Here is a 17345-nt window from a genome sequence, read left to right on the forward strand (position 1 = left end):
TTCTCAGACCCACTCATGTAGGTAATATAAGAATATTTTATTAATCTTTTCTGTCCTTCAGCTTATTATGCAGTACAGGACAATACGAGGATAATCTAGTTCTGTGGATGAACTAGAATGAACTGTGCAACTCAAGAGTTTCACAGAACTAATTTTTGTGGTGCTTAGTTTGTGAAAAAATGTTTCCAACGATGAAATGTGTGCTCCAGCAGACTAGAAATTTGATTTCAAGTTTAAATGCATATTCTTTATTTATTGAAAACTGTATTTCACATAAATGTAGAATCTGGAAAGTGTATATGAAGAAAGGAAAGATACAAACTGTGAGCAAGACTAGATGCAACAGTAAAAAATGGCATGGACAATCCTAAGTGAATGAGCCCAGCTCCAGGTTTTTAAAGATATTTTAGCTATCCTGCTTGAAAAAAAAAAAAAAACCCAAGGCAAAACTAAGATTGCATATCAAAAGGCAGCAGATTGTTTTATAGCTTTCATTTGGTAATGTATATTCCAAGCTCCACACTTAAGAGCCCAGTTGTTATTCATATCTGAAGGCTTGAAGTTGTGAATCCATTTCTTCAGCTAGTATAGAGCAACAAAAATAACCTGTCTCCTATTGCATTTTTCATCAGTATGATGTCCAAGTGCTTTTCAAGCAGCATTATGTGGGTTATCCTTGTTTTACGAACTAGGAAGACAAAATTCTGAATGTTTCAGCGAGTTTTCCATACCCTGAAGAAAGAGATGTTCCCAAGCATGGAACAAAAGAATCAGTCCTGTACCTCATTCCATAAGCCATGCTTCTGGCAATTCATTTTAATTTTCAATTCTTTGCACTGTAGCACTGGTATAATTCAATTAGTTACTAATTTGAAGAAAGGTAACTAAAATGTAAGCTTGCTCAAAGTGGGCTGAATCCAGCACACTTTTCATTTAACGGGGTTTGGTTTCTGTGTCTATTTTCCTTAGACCTTTTAACTATACAGCTAAAACCTCGGTTGATGTTACATGCAGATAAAAAATATTATTGCTTTTCTTGATTCTTTTATTATTAGTATATTTCGTAGTACTGAATATCTCCATCTTTAAGTAGTTTCATTAATTTTAAATAATTTCTTCATTACTTTTATTATACAATCATCACTTGCCTTAAACGTGATGGCATCCTAAGACTTCTCTTCCAAAGCTTTTTTCCTGCCACCATAAAAAAAAATAAAAGGAAAAAAAGGAAAATAAATATGGGATTGTTAGGGGTTCTTTTTAAGTTACAAGATTACATGCACAAATCAGGTATTTAAACAATTTTATTTAGTCTCTTAATTTTCCTTAATTCTTTTTTCTCTTAATTCCTCAAATAATGAGAAATTGAGAGTTTTTATTATTTGACCTCATGCCAAATACAAAAATAAATGCTACATCATCTTCTATGAGCACAGTGGACTAGTATTCTCCTATCTTTACATAAAACTTAGACAAATCTGCCTCTGTTGTTAATTGTAGCACAACAGATTTTATGTACGAATTAGAACCTATTGTAACTGCCAAAGTTGTTCTAATGAGTTCTCTAGAAACCTCTCTAGAAAAAGATTGCCCTTTCTCATGATGAATATTAAGAGGTTCCTTTGCTTCCACAAAGTCAGCTGATTAATTTCCCTAGAACATTCCCTAGAGGTCTGTGATCTCCCTGCTGGTACATTCCCTTTTTTTGTGGGAAGCCTATGAGTCTGAGGTTGCTCCTTGAAGACAGTCTCTGATTTGGCCACTTGAAGTATGGTTGCTTAATATATATTTCATAGTAGTTGAAGTTAGTAGGCACTTGGAGAACAGGAGGTTATTTCTAAAGAGCTGAGGATGGAGACTAACAAAGCAGGTTTGCAGTGGGTGTTAGTTAATGAGATGGAGAGCTGTGACCCCATGAGGACTTTTTTTTCTGAATTGCCATTGAAAAACAGTGACTCAGATTGAGTACCTGCAACTAAAATGTATTTATAATGTATAGTAGTGCTTAGTATATATGTATGTTAATATTTCTAGTTATATTTCTAGTAACTACAAGTAAAAGGCAGCATCTTGTTTGATATACTACTGAAAACAGACCATCCTGAGATATTTACTTTGTGACAAAACAGAAATAGTCTTTGAATATTCAATTTCAGTATGGTACTGCAAAAAAACTTAGTCAGAAGCTCTGTTTTGCTTAATTTTGTTTTTCTGTGTAAAATTGGAATAATGTTTATATTTATAAATTATAAATAATCAACAAAACTAAAAAAAACAGCTTTAAAATGATCAGGTATTCTGCAACAGTCAATGATCTCTATTTTATCTGTTTTTTTTTAATGACCTATTCTATCTGCTAAAGGAATAAAAAAGTTTTACAACATGGTACCTGATTTATGTGCACTTCTATAGATGTGTGACCTGCACAGTAACAGACCCAACTGTTAATAAAGGTCCTATGTATGACCCTTAGAGCTAAATTTACTACAGATGTCTTTTCCATTCATTGATGCTAACTTTTTTGATTCCATAGAACTACTACAAAAGGTCCTTTGCAAGTCACTAAGTGATATTTGAGAGACAGGTGCCAGAAAACATGGAAAACATGAAGAACAGAACGCAGAGCAAGAACCATTATTAACATTACTTCTGCTGTTGTGGAACAATTTGTATGCAGATTACCGTCAAAAGCCTCTAGGCAAGTTAGGATCTTTTCTAGTGATATACAGTGTAGTTGGGAATACATTTTATTGTACTGTCATAAAATAAAGTGCAAAAGTTGTAGGGAGCCTTACAAACTATTAATTAATCAAAAATTAATTAAAAATTAATTAATCAAAAATAGATTAATTTTTTGCTCTTTTGATGCATAATCTATTTATCATATTTTCCTTCTATTTGCCAAGCCTATATAAATTTTATAAAAATAATCTTCAGTGCTTGTTTTCATTATTTCATTATTTCACTCCCATCCAAAATAATGTACTGCAAAACCTGTAGAGACTGCAAAGGAATGGCTATTAAGCATGTAAACACTTGTTCTACAATAAATTTGTTCTTTCAGTTTAAAACCAATTCTAACACTCTTCAGAGCATTTTCAAAAATGTATAAATTAAGCAATATAACCCCTATCTTATTTGCTGAATTTCCCCCTCTTTTAATGCTGAAATATATCAAATATATTAACATAGGAATTAACTCTCAAAGATTTTTTGAATTTTTTTTATTAGAAATTATAAATGCAATATTTTTGTAATGCATAAACTATTAATGTAATTATTATAACAGGAAAAGATAACTGAAGTACAGCAGAAAGGAAGTCATATTGTAGTTCTTCAAGTAAGGTATTTTGTCCTTCAGTGATTAATAACAATCACCATCTGTATGTGTGTTTGACTTTAACAGTCAACAAGGAATCTAATTTTTACTTAACTTCCCCACAGTGTTCTGAATGTCTTTCAGACAGGGAATACTTTCTGGTTTGTGAAGTTAGATAATAGAACTATTTCACAGTATCTGAGCAAGGGTTAGGAGAAAGAGAAAGGGAAGAATTACATTTCTGGGTAAGGGTTTTGGCTGATTTGGAATGAAAAAAATCTTTGTTCCTCTCTTTACTCCACAGGGACTAATTTATCTAGCATGTCTGTAAGTGGAATTTCTTTGCAAACTCAGAAATGTTGCTGTAACTTACATTCATCCTTTTCTTTCATTTATTATCCAGAACTATTGTTTCTTCCTTTTTTTTTTTTTTCTTTTTTTTTTTTTTTTAATGTTATTGACCTTTAAACCTGTTGTTATCAAACTGAAAGAAAGAGATAGGGACTCTTTTCCGCTGCCTTCATTCTCATGTGACCTGAAAGGAGAATAGGTTCAAAATAGACTAGTTCCTCCCAGGGCAATACAAGACAGAGGAGAAAAGCACTGTCATTTCCGAACAGCACAGTGCTAGAGTAAACTCAGCATGAAAAAGGAAGGAGTTGCAGCATGTTAGAATTCTTCCTCCACAGCCTGGATTTTTACACAAGACGGATTTGGAGGGTGTTAAAAAGCAGAGGATTTTTAAAAATTCTCTGAAATTGAGCACTTTGAGAATGATCTTTTTAAGGACAACTGACGTGTGACTGAAGGAATTTTTCAAAATGAGCATTGTTATGAAGCCAAGATCCCGATCTACCAGCTCCTTAAGGACTGCCGACGCAATGTGGTAATGTGGTTCACTTGTTTCTTTCAGGCTCTCCTTCCTATTATGACACAGAGATATGTCCCAAGAAAGTCACAGGCTTTAATTTTGATTTGATAGATATTGCATAGTTATTGAAGGTGTTCAGCTGCTGAGTTGCACAATTATTAGTAAGAAACAAAATTATGTAGCTTTTTGTTATAAAATACAGTGCCTATAATTTTTAAAAAGATAATCCTTTTCATACTTTTTGTAACATGTTACAAGGTTTTACCCATTCAGCAGTCGGGTATACTCCTTACAGTTAGAGATGTCATCTAAAAATCTTCAGTACACTTATTTCAGTAAGAGAAACACACAACACAAATCTTGCATTTCTAGTGGCTGGAGAGTAAAATGAAGTTATAGGCTGTGTGAGCTATTTTGGGATGCTTACATGTAGTTTCGCTGCATAAATAGACTTACTGGTAGAGATGTATCCTGGGAAACAGCAGACTTTGTAGCAGCATGTGTAAGACTGTGCTGTATTATGCTTCATGTGTTTCCCCTGCTCTCTGAGTCTTAAAGGAGTAGAAGTAGTTTGTGATATTGATCTGTCTGTATAATTTTTTTGCATATTTTTTAGTTATGAATCAGCAAAGCTTTCTCTTTTGAATAATTATTTTTTTTTATGTTTTTTAAGCATCACTTCATGCTTTTTAAAACTTGGTAGGCACTGACAGGACAGATTTCTATGAAGTATGAGAAATAAATTAATTTACTCTCTTAATGTGTCCCACATTTTGTTCTTCTCCCTGTGACTTAGTAAAACGACCACAATTTTAATAAACACATATTAGACTAATTGTTCAGAGCTATATTTTACAGGTTTAAAAGAAGTGTTTTAAAATATAGCTTTTTTCTAATATATAAATGGCTGATGTGTTACTGAGGGATAGACTAGTGACTAAATACAGTTCTTTGTGAGGACATACATCCAGTTAATTAAATATTAGCCTTATAAAACCTTTATGTTTCAAATAATTTTGACTCTGAGCTAAAGCCATGCCAGTATTACTGTTAAAGCAGTTAGAAATTTCTTCCAGTTATCTTTTACTTAAACCATTTTGTAGTAAAAGGAAATTAAACAAGTACACTACTCAATCTAAAGAGTAGTCCTAGTTGTTCTCAGAAAGTGCTAAGGCAGAGTTCTGCTGAAATAAATGCAGTAAGTAGTGTCTCTATGTCTTTATTAAAATTCAATGCCATGTTGGTAAACTAAATATTGCTAATTTGCTACATTCTGCAGGGTGTCTCCAAGGAAGTGAGCTAAAACATACATACCTTCGCTGTTACGTACAACTGTGCAAATAAATCAGGACCTCTGATTAAGTTTGCCCTTTTTTTGTTGTTGTTGTTGACTGCCTCCGTTAATTCTTGCAGGAAAAAAAATAGTTTAGAAGAAAAAAAAAATCCTTGTAACTAATAGTTGCAGACTAATTTAAGCACCAAGTATTCTGTCTAAAATGCCTTCCTGCCTTTCTTTTGTTGCTGTTGCCTTTAGTCATAGTGCTAATCTGATATCTGAGAATACCTGTTCTGCTGGTTGTAAGCTGGAAGTCCTCTGCTACCCTGCTGTTTGGGAACATGACCTGAGCTCAGAGGTAGCTCTCAGGGAGATACTTGAAGGCTACTGGAGAGGGTACATGCTGTTCTGTGGTGGTGTGGAGCAAAGCCAGGCAGGCCCTGTCCCAACCAGAGGGAAAACAAGACTGCAGAGATAAGAGAGAATGGGAGCGAACTGCTGGCTGCCCACACCGAGCTCAGCTGCTGGCTGCCTCTGGGGAGGTGGCAGCTGAGACCAGCCCACCCTACCCACGCTGCCCAGCCAGCCACCTTCAAGGGCCTGAGCAGGACCAGTTTCCAAACTGTCTGTTTGACTTTGCTTTGTGTGCGTTGTTGCCTGAGTCTGTGGGTTTGTACCCATGGGTCAGCACCTTCCTGCAGCTCTCTAGGAGAGAGTAACAACACTATAGTCTTGCCACCATATTAATGCTTAGGGAAAAGTTAAATCAGGGTTAAATCAGAAGCATTGGTAGGTGTTCAGGCCAGAAGACAGGAAGAGCATAATTATCTTTTTTGAATCTGTTGATATAGTGATCTCACTCTATGTAGGAGGATCAGAAGTGCCCAGGAGGAAGGAGAAGATGGGTCTCAAGAGCACAGGGACTTGACTGACAGGACTGTTTTAAAGTATGGATACCCCTTTTGCAAGGGTTTGAGAAAAAATGATCCCAGGATTTCCTCTACCATTTCTCATGTGAATAAAGTTCCTGTGAGGATCAGAAGTCAGGCTCCCAACACACAGAGGCCAGTGAAAGGACAGAAGAGATGTAAAGATAAGATAGAGAAACCTCTGCTCTTGGTGCCCTGAAATCAGACTCACTCTTTCTCCAAAAAATACAGTAAGTTCAGTGTAAAAGCATACGTGTGGTAAAAGCATGATATTCTTTTCAGTATCAATATTAGAAAGCAATCAAAGGGTAACTCCTTTGGTGGAGATATCTCACTGGTGGTGCTATGATGAGTACCCCATCTGGCTTTGAGCAGATGCAGGCAGGCCCAGGCTGTGCTGATGCCTCTGCTTTAAAGGTGAATGGGTTGGGGATGGCTGCTCTTTACTGTGATGATAAGGTCTGTAGGCAAATCTTCTCTTGCCCTTGTGGCCTGGAAAATTTATCTCGATGTTATGGTGACTGAAGAAAAAGCAGATGGTTAGTATTTATACAGAACAAGAAAGTGACTTATATAAGGGTTATTACCTGTTATGTTATTGCTGCTCAATTCTTCCACACATTCCCACTCATTCCTACATTCAGGGTGTGATTGTGAAGTATGGTGTTATATCATAAATCTTCTAGAGAATAATCTAGAAGGGATAAATGTTTGTGCAGACTTTTCAACTAAGACAATTGATGAGTCATTTTATTCCAGAGAAGGAATAACAAGGAAGTAAAGAAATCACAGTAAATTAAACTTTGGCTGAGACAGACAAATGATAATATGATTACATTTTCTTGACTATTTGCCACTGAACAGTAAAGCAGTAGTGTTCTACTGAAAATGTCATATTTCTGTTGATTTTTTCCTTTTGTAATGAAAGAAAAGTTTGAACATATAAAAAAAAAATCTATTTGGAAGAATTGAATCAGAATTTTGGAAGTTTAAATGAGAAGTTGAGAATGCTTGCTTGATGGCAAGTCAAGAAAGCAGCCTCAGTTGTTGGACAGAACCTACTGCCTGTAAATAGTGCAGTTTATCAGCCTTCGTGTTTCATGATACATATAACTAGCCAAAAGAGCTATAAGCCTCTGGAGTATTGTCAGCTTTTTTCCACAATTCTTTCTGCATTATGTGACTAGAGATAGTTACATGTTTACTCTGTGAGTTGGCATTACTGAGTTTATTTTGTTTTTGTAACACTGACCAGTTCAGGCTTTTCTGGGTTTTGGAACTTAGGGTAGATTTACCTGCAAAGGGCACAGCCTGTCTAGTGACCTGTCTAAACCCAGAGAGCAGAGGTCTTCAACAATAGAGTCTGTGGTATTGTGTGAAACAATGCATCTGTTCTTACTTAGCTCTAGAAGTGAGTGATATTGCTTGTATGCAATATGATGGAAATTACTGAAAGATGTTGTCAAATATGTATTTCTCAGTCTATGACATATTTATAGATAAGTGGGACAAAACTTATCTCTTGTATGGACTTTCTCTAACCTTTAATATGTGGATCACAAGAGGGATGGTAATAAAATTTTATTGAATAGCGAGAGCAAAATTCTTGTGACTTGACATCAGTGACTAGCATTGTTTCTGGGGCAGAAGAGCTAGAACAAACAAACAAGCTGACGTTCAGCTATGCTGACCTCAGGTAGGTGCACTGCTTTCCTGATTTAAAGGTACCATGAAGTGGAACTCTGGAAAAAGTGTGACCCAATCTTTTGGTAGCCCTGTCTGACAGGAGGAAGCTGTGGCCACATCACACTGCTTTGTAACTGGCCATCCCAAAATAATTCAGTTCCTTGGTTAATCCCTTGGTGCTAACAAGCCTATTGCCATTACAAAGATGATTAATATATTCAATAAATGACACTGAATGAGTCATATACTTCTAGGTTATTATTATCAGACCTGTATTTAAAGTTAGCTGCTGATTTCCAGGATGGGAATCCCACTACTGGTGACATCAACACCAAAACCAGGGTACTCCTTGAAGGAATCTTTGTCTACGGGGCAGAGAATGTTAACATAGGTAAATATAACTGTGAACAATATTAACAGCATTCATATCACTTGGCTGCTAAAGGGTTAAGGCTTTTTATTTCCTTGTTGAGTGAATTTCTTTTCCTCTAGAGTATTATAATTGTCTGTGTGAGGCATTGTTGGTGATATTACTTGTCCCTTGTTGCCATATCTTATAAAACTGCTCTTAAACAAAAGAGGGTTGGGACCTCACATAATATCCAATTGCACTTTTAGTAGTTGAAGGTATTGAATAGAGTGCTCTGGGAAAGTTCAATGCAAGCTGCACACCATTCAAACTCGTAGGTAGGGATTGAAGTACAAGTATCATATGTAAAATTATGGGATTTCTGAAAGTTGAGAAAAGCTTGCAAGCTATAGATATAGTCTTTCCTACATGAAGTCTGACTTTGATGGACTTCATAGGTGACTTCATTAAGATAAATAGGCTTTTGTAAGCAGTATGGACATCAAATCAAGACAACCATATAAATTCAAGGTGGTATATATGCTTTTATTTATTGCTCCGTGCTAGTGAGGAAGTCTGCAAAGTCAGCATGACACTATTTTCCATAGTGCAATATGTTAACAAGTATTATTTTTACAAAATGAAAGGGAAAAATTGCAGTTTTGTCAACAAAGTTGTGGTAGATTTTGAAATTATCAAGTAGTCTATTTTCTAACAGAATAAGACATGGGCCTGGCCAATAGTCTTCCTAACCGAGTATTCTGTTATCACCTGTAGCAACAGGAATACTTGAGTACCTGTGCAGTTTCTGCAGTCCATCCTGTTGCCCAACATTAACTGGTGTTGTATTAGGGATGTTACAGGGTTCACCCTGGGCTTCTCTTTTTCAGATCGTCTATGTACCTGTTTGCCTACAGATTTACCTAATGTCTTTTCTGAATTTGCCAATAAACTGACTTCCCCTACAGCCTTCTGACAATCTTTTGCCTATCTAGGAAAGCCATTTTCTTTAGCGTGCTTTAAAATGAGTTCTGTCATTGCAGCATTTTGTGAAAGAGTCTGCATTCACTTATACAACAGCTTCATGATTCTGTGATGTTCAGTTATAACCTCCTGAGCCTTTTCTTTTAGAAATGGAAAAGTTGTAGCTTTCTTATATTTCCCTAAACAGGCTACTGCCCCATCTCTTGATCATTTTAGCTCCCATTCATTGTATTTTGTCAAAGACTGCTGTGTCCTTGAAATACAAAGATCAAGGCAGGCATTATCCAAGACATGAACACACCAAAGTTCTCACAAAGTGGTAAAATTATACCTGTTTTTTTTTTTTTCTCAGCACCTTTGTTGATGTCCAGTATGCTGTTAGCTTTTTTGACTGCCATTTCAGGTTGAGCTATATTTTTAAATAATTTTTACTGGGTTTTCTAGCTATTTTTTTTGGCATGTTCCCATATCTGTATTTTTGTAGAGTAGAAGAATTAGCATTGCAATAATAAAATCCAGTTACTTTAACATTAATGTGATAAGAACTCCATATAGAAATTGTGGATTTTTATAGGATATGTGGATTTTTTTTAAAAAAATAAACAAACATTGCAAATCCTGCCAAAGAGAACAAATTGCAAAGTGTGACTCCAGCAAAGAAAGGCACTTCCTACAAGATACTTTCTTTGAAGCTGCATCCATATTAACTTATGTAAAATTCTTTCTCCACCACACACAACCACACAATTTAGTTCTCTGCCACTCACTTGAGTGTATTAATAATCCACTTTCAGTTTTCCTGAAAATATAATCTTGTCTTTACAGCACAGTTCTCACACCTTCTCCTTGAGCACATCTGGTATGTTATCAGCTTGTGGACAAAGCTCTGTTCAAATCTAACAACCATGAGGCCCAGTGAAGATGTGGCACTTCAGTGTCTGTCCCTAGTGTGAAATAAGGGAGAGGACAGCAAGTTCCATGAGGAGTTCAATTGACAGCTCAGCCGAATGACGAAAAGCCCATTCACAGCTGGTTCAAATGAGGATAGAAGGTAGTCACAACTTGAATCAATGCTGAGTTGCCATAAGGCAAGTCCTTGCCTTCCATTACACCATGTCTGAACCATTTGTTTGTATCTAATTCCACACTGAGAGGTTATCTTTCTCCCTACCTTGTATTCTGAGAGGCACAATTATAGTGTAAAGCATAATAGGTGGGATTCACCTCATCTAGACAGATTTTTATCATACCTGGTCTAGTAACCTCTTGGTGGAGAGAAATATTTGCTTTCAGGGTATGACGTGTCTGTGACATATTTTAGATGCCTGCCTCAGAAAGAGGCACTCTTGATGTCAATGGTTTAATCAGCCTAAGCACCACTCATGAAATCTAACTTGTATGTGACACCTGCAGTATGCATATATAGCCAGATTAATTCTTTCTGATGCAACTAAATTAGCTTATGCTGAATAAATGCTTTAATATTTAGTAGTTTTACTATTATCTTCTAATATAAGGGGAAGATCCACATAAAATAAGGGAAGTCCAGTATGGAATAGGAAGTATTAGAACACAACAGCAAGAACCTACTTGGGCTAAATATAGTATTGAAAGAACCTTGCAGTCAAAGTGAGGTCAATTCACAACCATGAAATCACTAAGCAGTGATGTCATTCCAATGACAGCACAAATTACTTAATCTCATTATTGTGATTCCCATCAGATTTCAGCTATGGTAGTTTCTAATTCAGACTAATATGCCCTAGAGTATGTTTCTTAGCTCACATTACACAGCCAGAAGTAGATTTCTGCACTTCTTCATTTGGTACCATGGCTGATACGAAAGGAAGATTGAGGGCATTAATGACTTAGATAGATGCATAGTATAATATTATATGACCTTTTAAATATTTTTCTTTCATCAAAAATCATGAAAGCTTTTCAGATCTATAATGTATAAAATGGCAGAACAGTTTCAGAAGCTAAATGGCAGAAACAGATTTGTTCATCTGACCTCATTTTCAAGGATTTGAGAGGCACAAAGAACCCATTACTTAAATTTGTTGCTTCTCTATTTCATTTGCAAGCTTTATTACAGCACTTTTTGGTGCCTTTATAAATAGACTCAAAACCTCATGTACTAATTCAAAAATAATTTTTTAATAGTTATTTAAGAAATAACTTTCCCCCTTTTATCAAAGTGTTAAGCATTAAAAAAAAAAAAAAAGATGGTTGCTTCAGAAACATTAAAAACTTCCTTTCTCTTTGTCAGATCTCTCAAAATACATCCAGCACAGATCAATTTAACAAAATTCTTGTAGCTTCATGGTACTTTGTTTCAATTTAGTAATTGAAAATCATTATTCAAATAAACTATTTGAATAAAAATTAGCTTAGACTAGAAAAAAAGGAATTTTTTAAAATGAAAATACCTTTCAGTACTTCTGAAATTTATCCTTAAATTTCTTTTAATAATTGTAATTTTGGGGTAGTTATATCAGTTAATTATCTAAATTTTGAAGAACTTTCCATATGCAGTTATATAATAACCTACTGAAACTGTCTCTCTATGATGTGTACCCAAAACAAGTTTCAGAAAAAGGACACAAGTACTGCATTCCTACAGTACAACGCATGGCAAAGAGTTGCATGTTGGCGCTTGCTGTACTGCCCTGGAGGCTGGTGGGATGGTGCTGTAACAAGGCCAGTTAACCCTCTGACACCATGACAGGCTGCTTGTGGACAGTGACTAATTCCACGTGGTGTTGTACTACATCTCATAGCTGCTGCCAGCATCCATCCCCACACACATCAGGGCAGATTGCAGTAAGTGCTTTTAGGAAATTCTTTACAAGAGGTATATACTGAGAAGTAAACAACCAGTCACTATGAAAGCTCCTTGGGTGCTGCTGCCCTGAAGTGTCACCTACACAAGATCAGTTATATAAGATCATCTTCTTCTCAGAGCTTTATATTCATATTCATAATCATCTTTATTGTCTCAGAGGTTTCCACATTTAGTAGTTTTAAGCTTGTGAGCCGTGCTTTCATTTGATATGTGGTCTTTCCTTGACTTAACCAACATCTATTTTTCTCTTGTTCTAGCCCTCTATATATGCCTTATTACTGAGCTCTGACACTGTAACTAGTTTACCTTTACTTCCTCCCATTTGCACATTTTCTGTCCGAGTTTCCTTTCCAACTGAGTTAGAAATAGCCTTTGCCATTTGAATGCCATTAAAATTTACCTTTGCAAGACTGCCAGAAAACTGTTCTTTTCATATTGTTAACTTCACTTAATGAAAAAAATACTTGTTTCAATTTTAGCCTTCAAAACTTCTAGATATAAAATAGGTATTTTTATGCCTAAAACTGAGCAATTGCATTATTGCAGCTTCCATCCTTCCTGGTTCAACATCTCCTAAATTGTTTGACACCCTTATTGCTGTATCATGAATACAGACATGCTCAAATCAGTTTCATCCTTTTACTATATTTGCACCTTAGATGTGTGATGCCCGTAAAGTTGGTCAAAAGTCCTTTTGTGGAAATGTGCATATCTACTTGAAATATATAATCTATATTATACGGTATAATTTACACTTTCCTTGCTTGTATCTATGTATTTTCCAGGTGTTTCCAGTGAACAAAAAATTTTATTTACCTCTCACAAGTGGTATATCTTCACATTTATTGTGAGAAGCCACAGTGTGATAAAGCCTGCACTCCTTATGTTCTATGAGATCAAGTGAAGTGTATCACATTTCCAGAAGTGAACCTCTTGGTTTTACTAGTATTTAATCTTGCTGATTTCATTGCATGCCATCCTGAGGTGTCTGAATTAAACTCTATACATAAATACCTTTTTTCTTTTTCCAATTCTAACTTTTGTTCCAGTCAAATATTTTTCTTTCATAAAAATCTTTCATCAATCTTCTATTGTCTTCTCCCTTAGTATAGATTGAGTAATTTTTATGTGCTCAAGTCTAATAGTCACACAACATTCTCAGCTCTCACATTTAAAAATTAAAGATTTAATTATTATAGAAAATACTGTAAATTTCACAAATTAAAAGGTGAGGAAAAATCTGGTGCTTTGAAAATCTTACCATTTTAAGACAATCCTTTCACCTATGCTAGCATAGTCAACAAGGGAATTCATGTAAGTCCAGAAGGCTGTTCAGAAAATCAGAAATTACATCCTAATGCAGACAGGTGTTCCCAGATTTCCTCTGAGCTCTCTCCCCAGGGACTTCTAGAAGGCCTGACCTTCAAGTTTAGACAGCTGTGCAAACTTGTGTTGTTAATTTTCCCTGTGTGATCAAAAAAACCTGTTTTTTCAAGTTTTGCCTTGAAAAAAAAGAGCAAAAAAAGATATCTTTCTGGGTGTATTTACTTCTTATTCTTGTCTTATTCTTGATTAATATGTATATTTACTATGCATGTTTTGCATAAAGATTGTGTGATAATATCTGCTGGTGTTGTAGTGTACACAGGAAAAAGGTAATACAGAGGAAGGACATTTGATGGACTGAAATGCTGTTTCACAGATGCTGGATAGATTTTGTCTGATTCCTGTGTGCAGTTTTTAGTTATTTTTCATCTGTTAAATCTGAAACTGCATTTTAAAATGTTGGCAGGTATAGCCCTATTTTGTGGAGAGAAATATGATTAAGTAAAGATGAACAATTAAAAGTCAGCAGGCTTATGCTTGCAGTAAGAGTGCGAGACTTCTATTTAAGCTTCATCTTAGAGACCCAATAAGGGTAAAATGGAACATATTTGCCTATGACAAATGAAAATGTCAGGTCACAAAAGAACAGCAGTAACATCAGTACCTCAGCTTGTAGATGTTCTGGTTATACTCATCAGCAGATGTTTCTTAGTGGCAGAGGCCATATTAGTCCCTTGTTGCACTCCTTGCATGCTTATTTTGGCTACCAAACAAACAGAGTTACCCTAAGTTCAGTAGTGGAAATGGGAAAAAACCCACCATACGTTCTTACTGGCCTGTTCTTAAAGCCCTGAAGGGATCCTTTGCTGATGCTGGAGACTAAAGACCCCTTTCCCACTCATTGTAGCTCATTGTAGCACAAGTTTTCTTCAAATAATTTTCAGTGATGTGAAAGCAATTAAAAATGTACAAACATAATTTCATTTGAGCATGCTTCTGTAAAGCATGGCTTGAAACTACTTTGCAGTAGGCAGCTAGATTGAAAGGAACATTTACAGAGATATTGTTAGGGCTTCCAAATGAGTTTCATGTTTTCTTTATGTAACCTCAATTTTACATAACTTTAGTCTTAAAATAGTACTGAATTCTGAAATTGAAATATATAGACTAAAATAATTTAATTTCCTACTATTCTTTTTATCTCTTGCCAGTCATTCAACACCTGGACATGAAACAATTCATAATACAGGTCGCAGTTTCAAATATATTCTGCTCAGTCCTGGCATCTTGTTTGCTTGGGAACAACATTTAAATGGAAAAAAATATCTGCACTATAAATTAAGTAAATGCTTATTTACAGCAGCAGAAAATTGGGTTTTGATAGCTTTTCATTCCTGGCTCCTATTCTTTCTCTTGTTCCATTATTTTCTAAATTTCTTTAGGTTTATTAACCTTTTAATACCCACTGTTTCGCAATTTAATTTTTTTCAGAGATTCTGAAAAAGTCAAACCAGTCCTGATTGTGTTCTTTCAACAGAACAGGGCTGAAAGGAGAATTGGTTGTGTGTCATGAACTATTGTGATTCATTTCTGTCCAGATTGAATAACATGTTTCCCTGACTTCTTTTCTGCCTTTATTCTGCAGTATAAACCTCTGCATGAATAAGATAATGAGATAGTAGATGTGTGCCTTTCCTGTGATAAGGGAAGAAAAAACATTCTGGTCAAGTAACTCTTTGGTTTGTGTCTTGGATAGGGAACATTTTGGCTCTGTCTTTATATTCTTTCATAACTCTCAGTTCTTTTCTTATGCTTTAATAAACAGAATTTTAAAATTTGAAATGTAATATTTCCCTAGTATGCAGCTTACGATACACCAAAACCTGCACTGTAAGTATCCCAGTACCTCCAAAGTTTCAGTATTACTGTTCAGTGCCCATTTCTACAACTACTCTATTAGATCTAGAAAACAGTCAGTGTCCAAAGAGGTGAGCAGATTGTTATCTTTGTTACCTTCTCCCTCTCTTTAGTATATTTAAATCCTGATTTGATAGTTTTGTCTGCCTTAAATTGCTGACAGTTCAAAATATATTTCACAATAGAAAGAAATCTGTGATTTAGAATCCAAAGACAGTAAAACTGTGTACCAGGCTGTTACCACTGTTACCTGAAATTACAGGAAATCCTGGTGATAATAACCTTTCATTTTTACCCACACATAGAGGAAATCTGTCAAGAATCAAGGAGTAATTGACACTGTGTGGGGGGGGGGGGGTGGAATTACAGCATTCAAGGGGAAATATACACAGCATAAGGGTCATTTAAAAGTTAGAATATTTTTGAAAGGTGTGAGAAGAGAATATAAGAATCAAAGCCAATGGGACCCCTTGGTCTAAATTTGCTGATCATCAGTGATAGACACTACCATTGCATAATTAATTACTTTTCAAAAGTTCAACCTACTCTGTGTCAATTCTCAAGCAAACTGTTCAGATGTCCTTCATTTAATGAGCTGGAAAATGATGCTGGCTGGTTCAGTGATATTGAAGCTGTGTCCTTTGCAGCCTAGTCTGCAAAAGCTTGTTTTTGATTTATCCTCTAGGGAACACTGGTCAAGCTAATCTCTGTTTTGGTTTTTGTTTTAATGTCCCTTTTGACATTAGTCAAGACATGATAGTTACCTCAGTGCTCAGTGCTCTGACCTCCATGCTGTTAAGGAAAGATCTATTCTTGCCTAGGTTTCAGTATGACCAAAATGACTGTTTAGGTTTGGTGCCATGTAGAGTCCAGGACATTTGAGAAAATATATTAAGTGACTCAGTTGATATTGGCACCGGCACTGTTTTTATGCTTGGTAACACTATGATTAGTGACCTAATTGCTGGCATATGTTTTCCATTATTTAAGGGTCAGAGACGTGAGCTGGGAAAACATTAGGAATCACTCTTTGAACCCCTAGTGGTAGTGTCAGCCTTCATAAACTCTTAGCATTTGTGGTAACTCAAATACCACAATTGCCTATTAAAAGGATTTTTTCTCTTACAACTGTGATCCTGTTATCAGTCAGTTTGTAACTGATGTTCTTACTGTTACAGAGAGCCCTTCCCAATGAATCTGAATTTCACCTGTAGAGATCTGCATTTCCATAAAGCCACAGAAGGTTAGAATGGTTTGTGTTGGAAGGGACCTTAAAGATCATCTGTCTGCAACCTCCTTGTCATGGGCAGAGACACCTTTCCTCTGTTAGGTCAGGTTACTGACAGCCCCATCCTGCACAGCCCTGAAGACTTCCAGGGATGTGGCAAACATGGCAGGGTTTAGGTCTTACTCATATTTATCAGCAGTGCCACAGTTTTTCTTTGATTCACGATAGTAATTACATTAGCATTTTTGGCAAGCAGGATGTTCACAGCTGTGAAGCAATGCATTTTTCTCCTTAGAATATCCATTCTTGAAAAAGGCTGGAAATGAATAACTAGGAAATGATATTTTGTAAAGCCATCACAGCCTTTCATCTTGTCCAAACAGCTTTTCCACCACAGAAAGACTTCCCTCCCCCACAGTTTCTCCCTGTGTTAGTAAGATGACCATATGACTTTGTTTCTGATATTGTGCATTTATAACATTTATAATTATCTTACAATTATTGATTTCAAAAGTAAAGTTTTGCTTTGTATTCATGCCGTTAGTATGGCACATGTATCATTACATAGCTCTAGATGGATGAGAAGCATGCATTTTTCCATTTCCAGTAGCT

General features: G+C 35.7%; 1 protein-coding gene across 6 annotated transcripts in view; it reads left to right on the forward strand.

Annotated features, from left to right (window-relative positions):
* PDE4D (phosphodiesterase 4D) overlaps positions 1-17345 on the forward strand; it is a 358961-nt gene that overhangs the window by 224263 nt on the left and 117353 nt on the right. The window contains exon 1 of one of the 6 annotated variants that reach the window (XM_053969116.1): positions 4141-4205. The exons of the other annotated variants lie outside the window; for them this stretch is intronic. Coding sequence (XP_053825091.1) covers positions 4141-4205 — 65 coding nt within the window. Of the gene's footprint in view, positions 1-4140; positions 4206-17345 lie in introns of those variants that run through there. 6 annotated transcript variants of the gene reach the window in all.

This window comes from Vidua chalybeata, chromosome Z (assembly GCF_026979565.1).
Source record: "Vidua chalybeata isolate OUT-0048 chromosome Z, bVidCha1 merged haplotype, whole genome shotgun sequence".
Classification (NCBI taxonomy): Eukaryota; Metazoa; Chordata; class Aves; order Passeriformes; family Viduidae; genus Vidua; species Vidua chalybeata.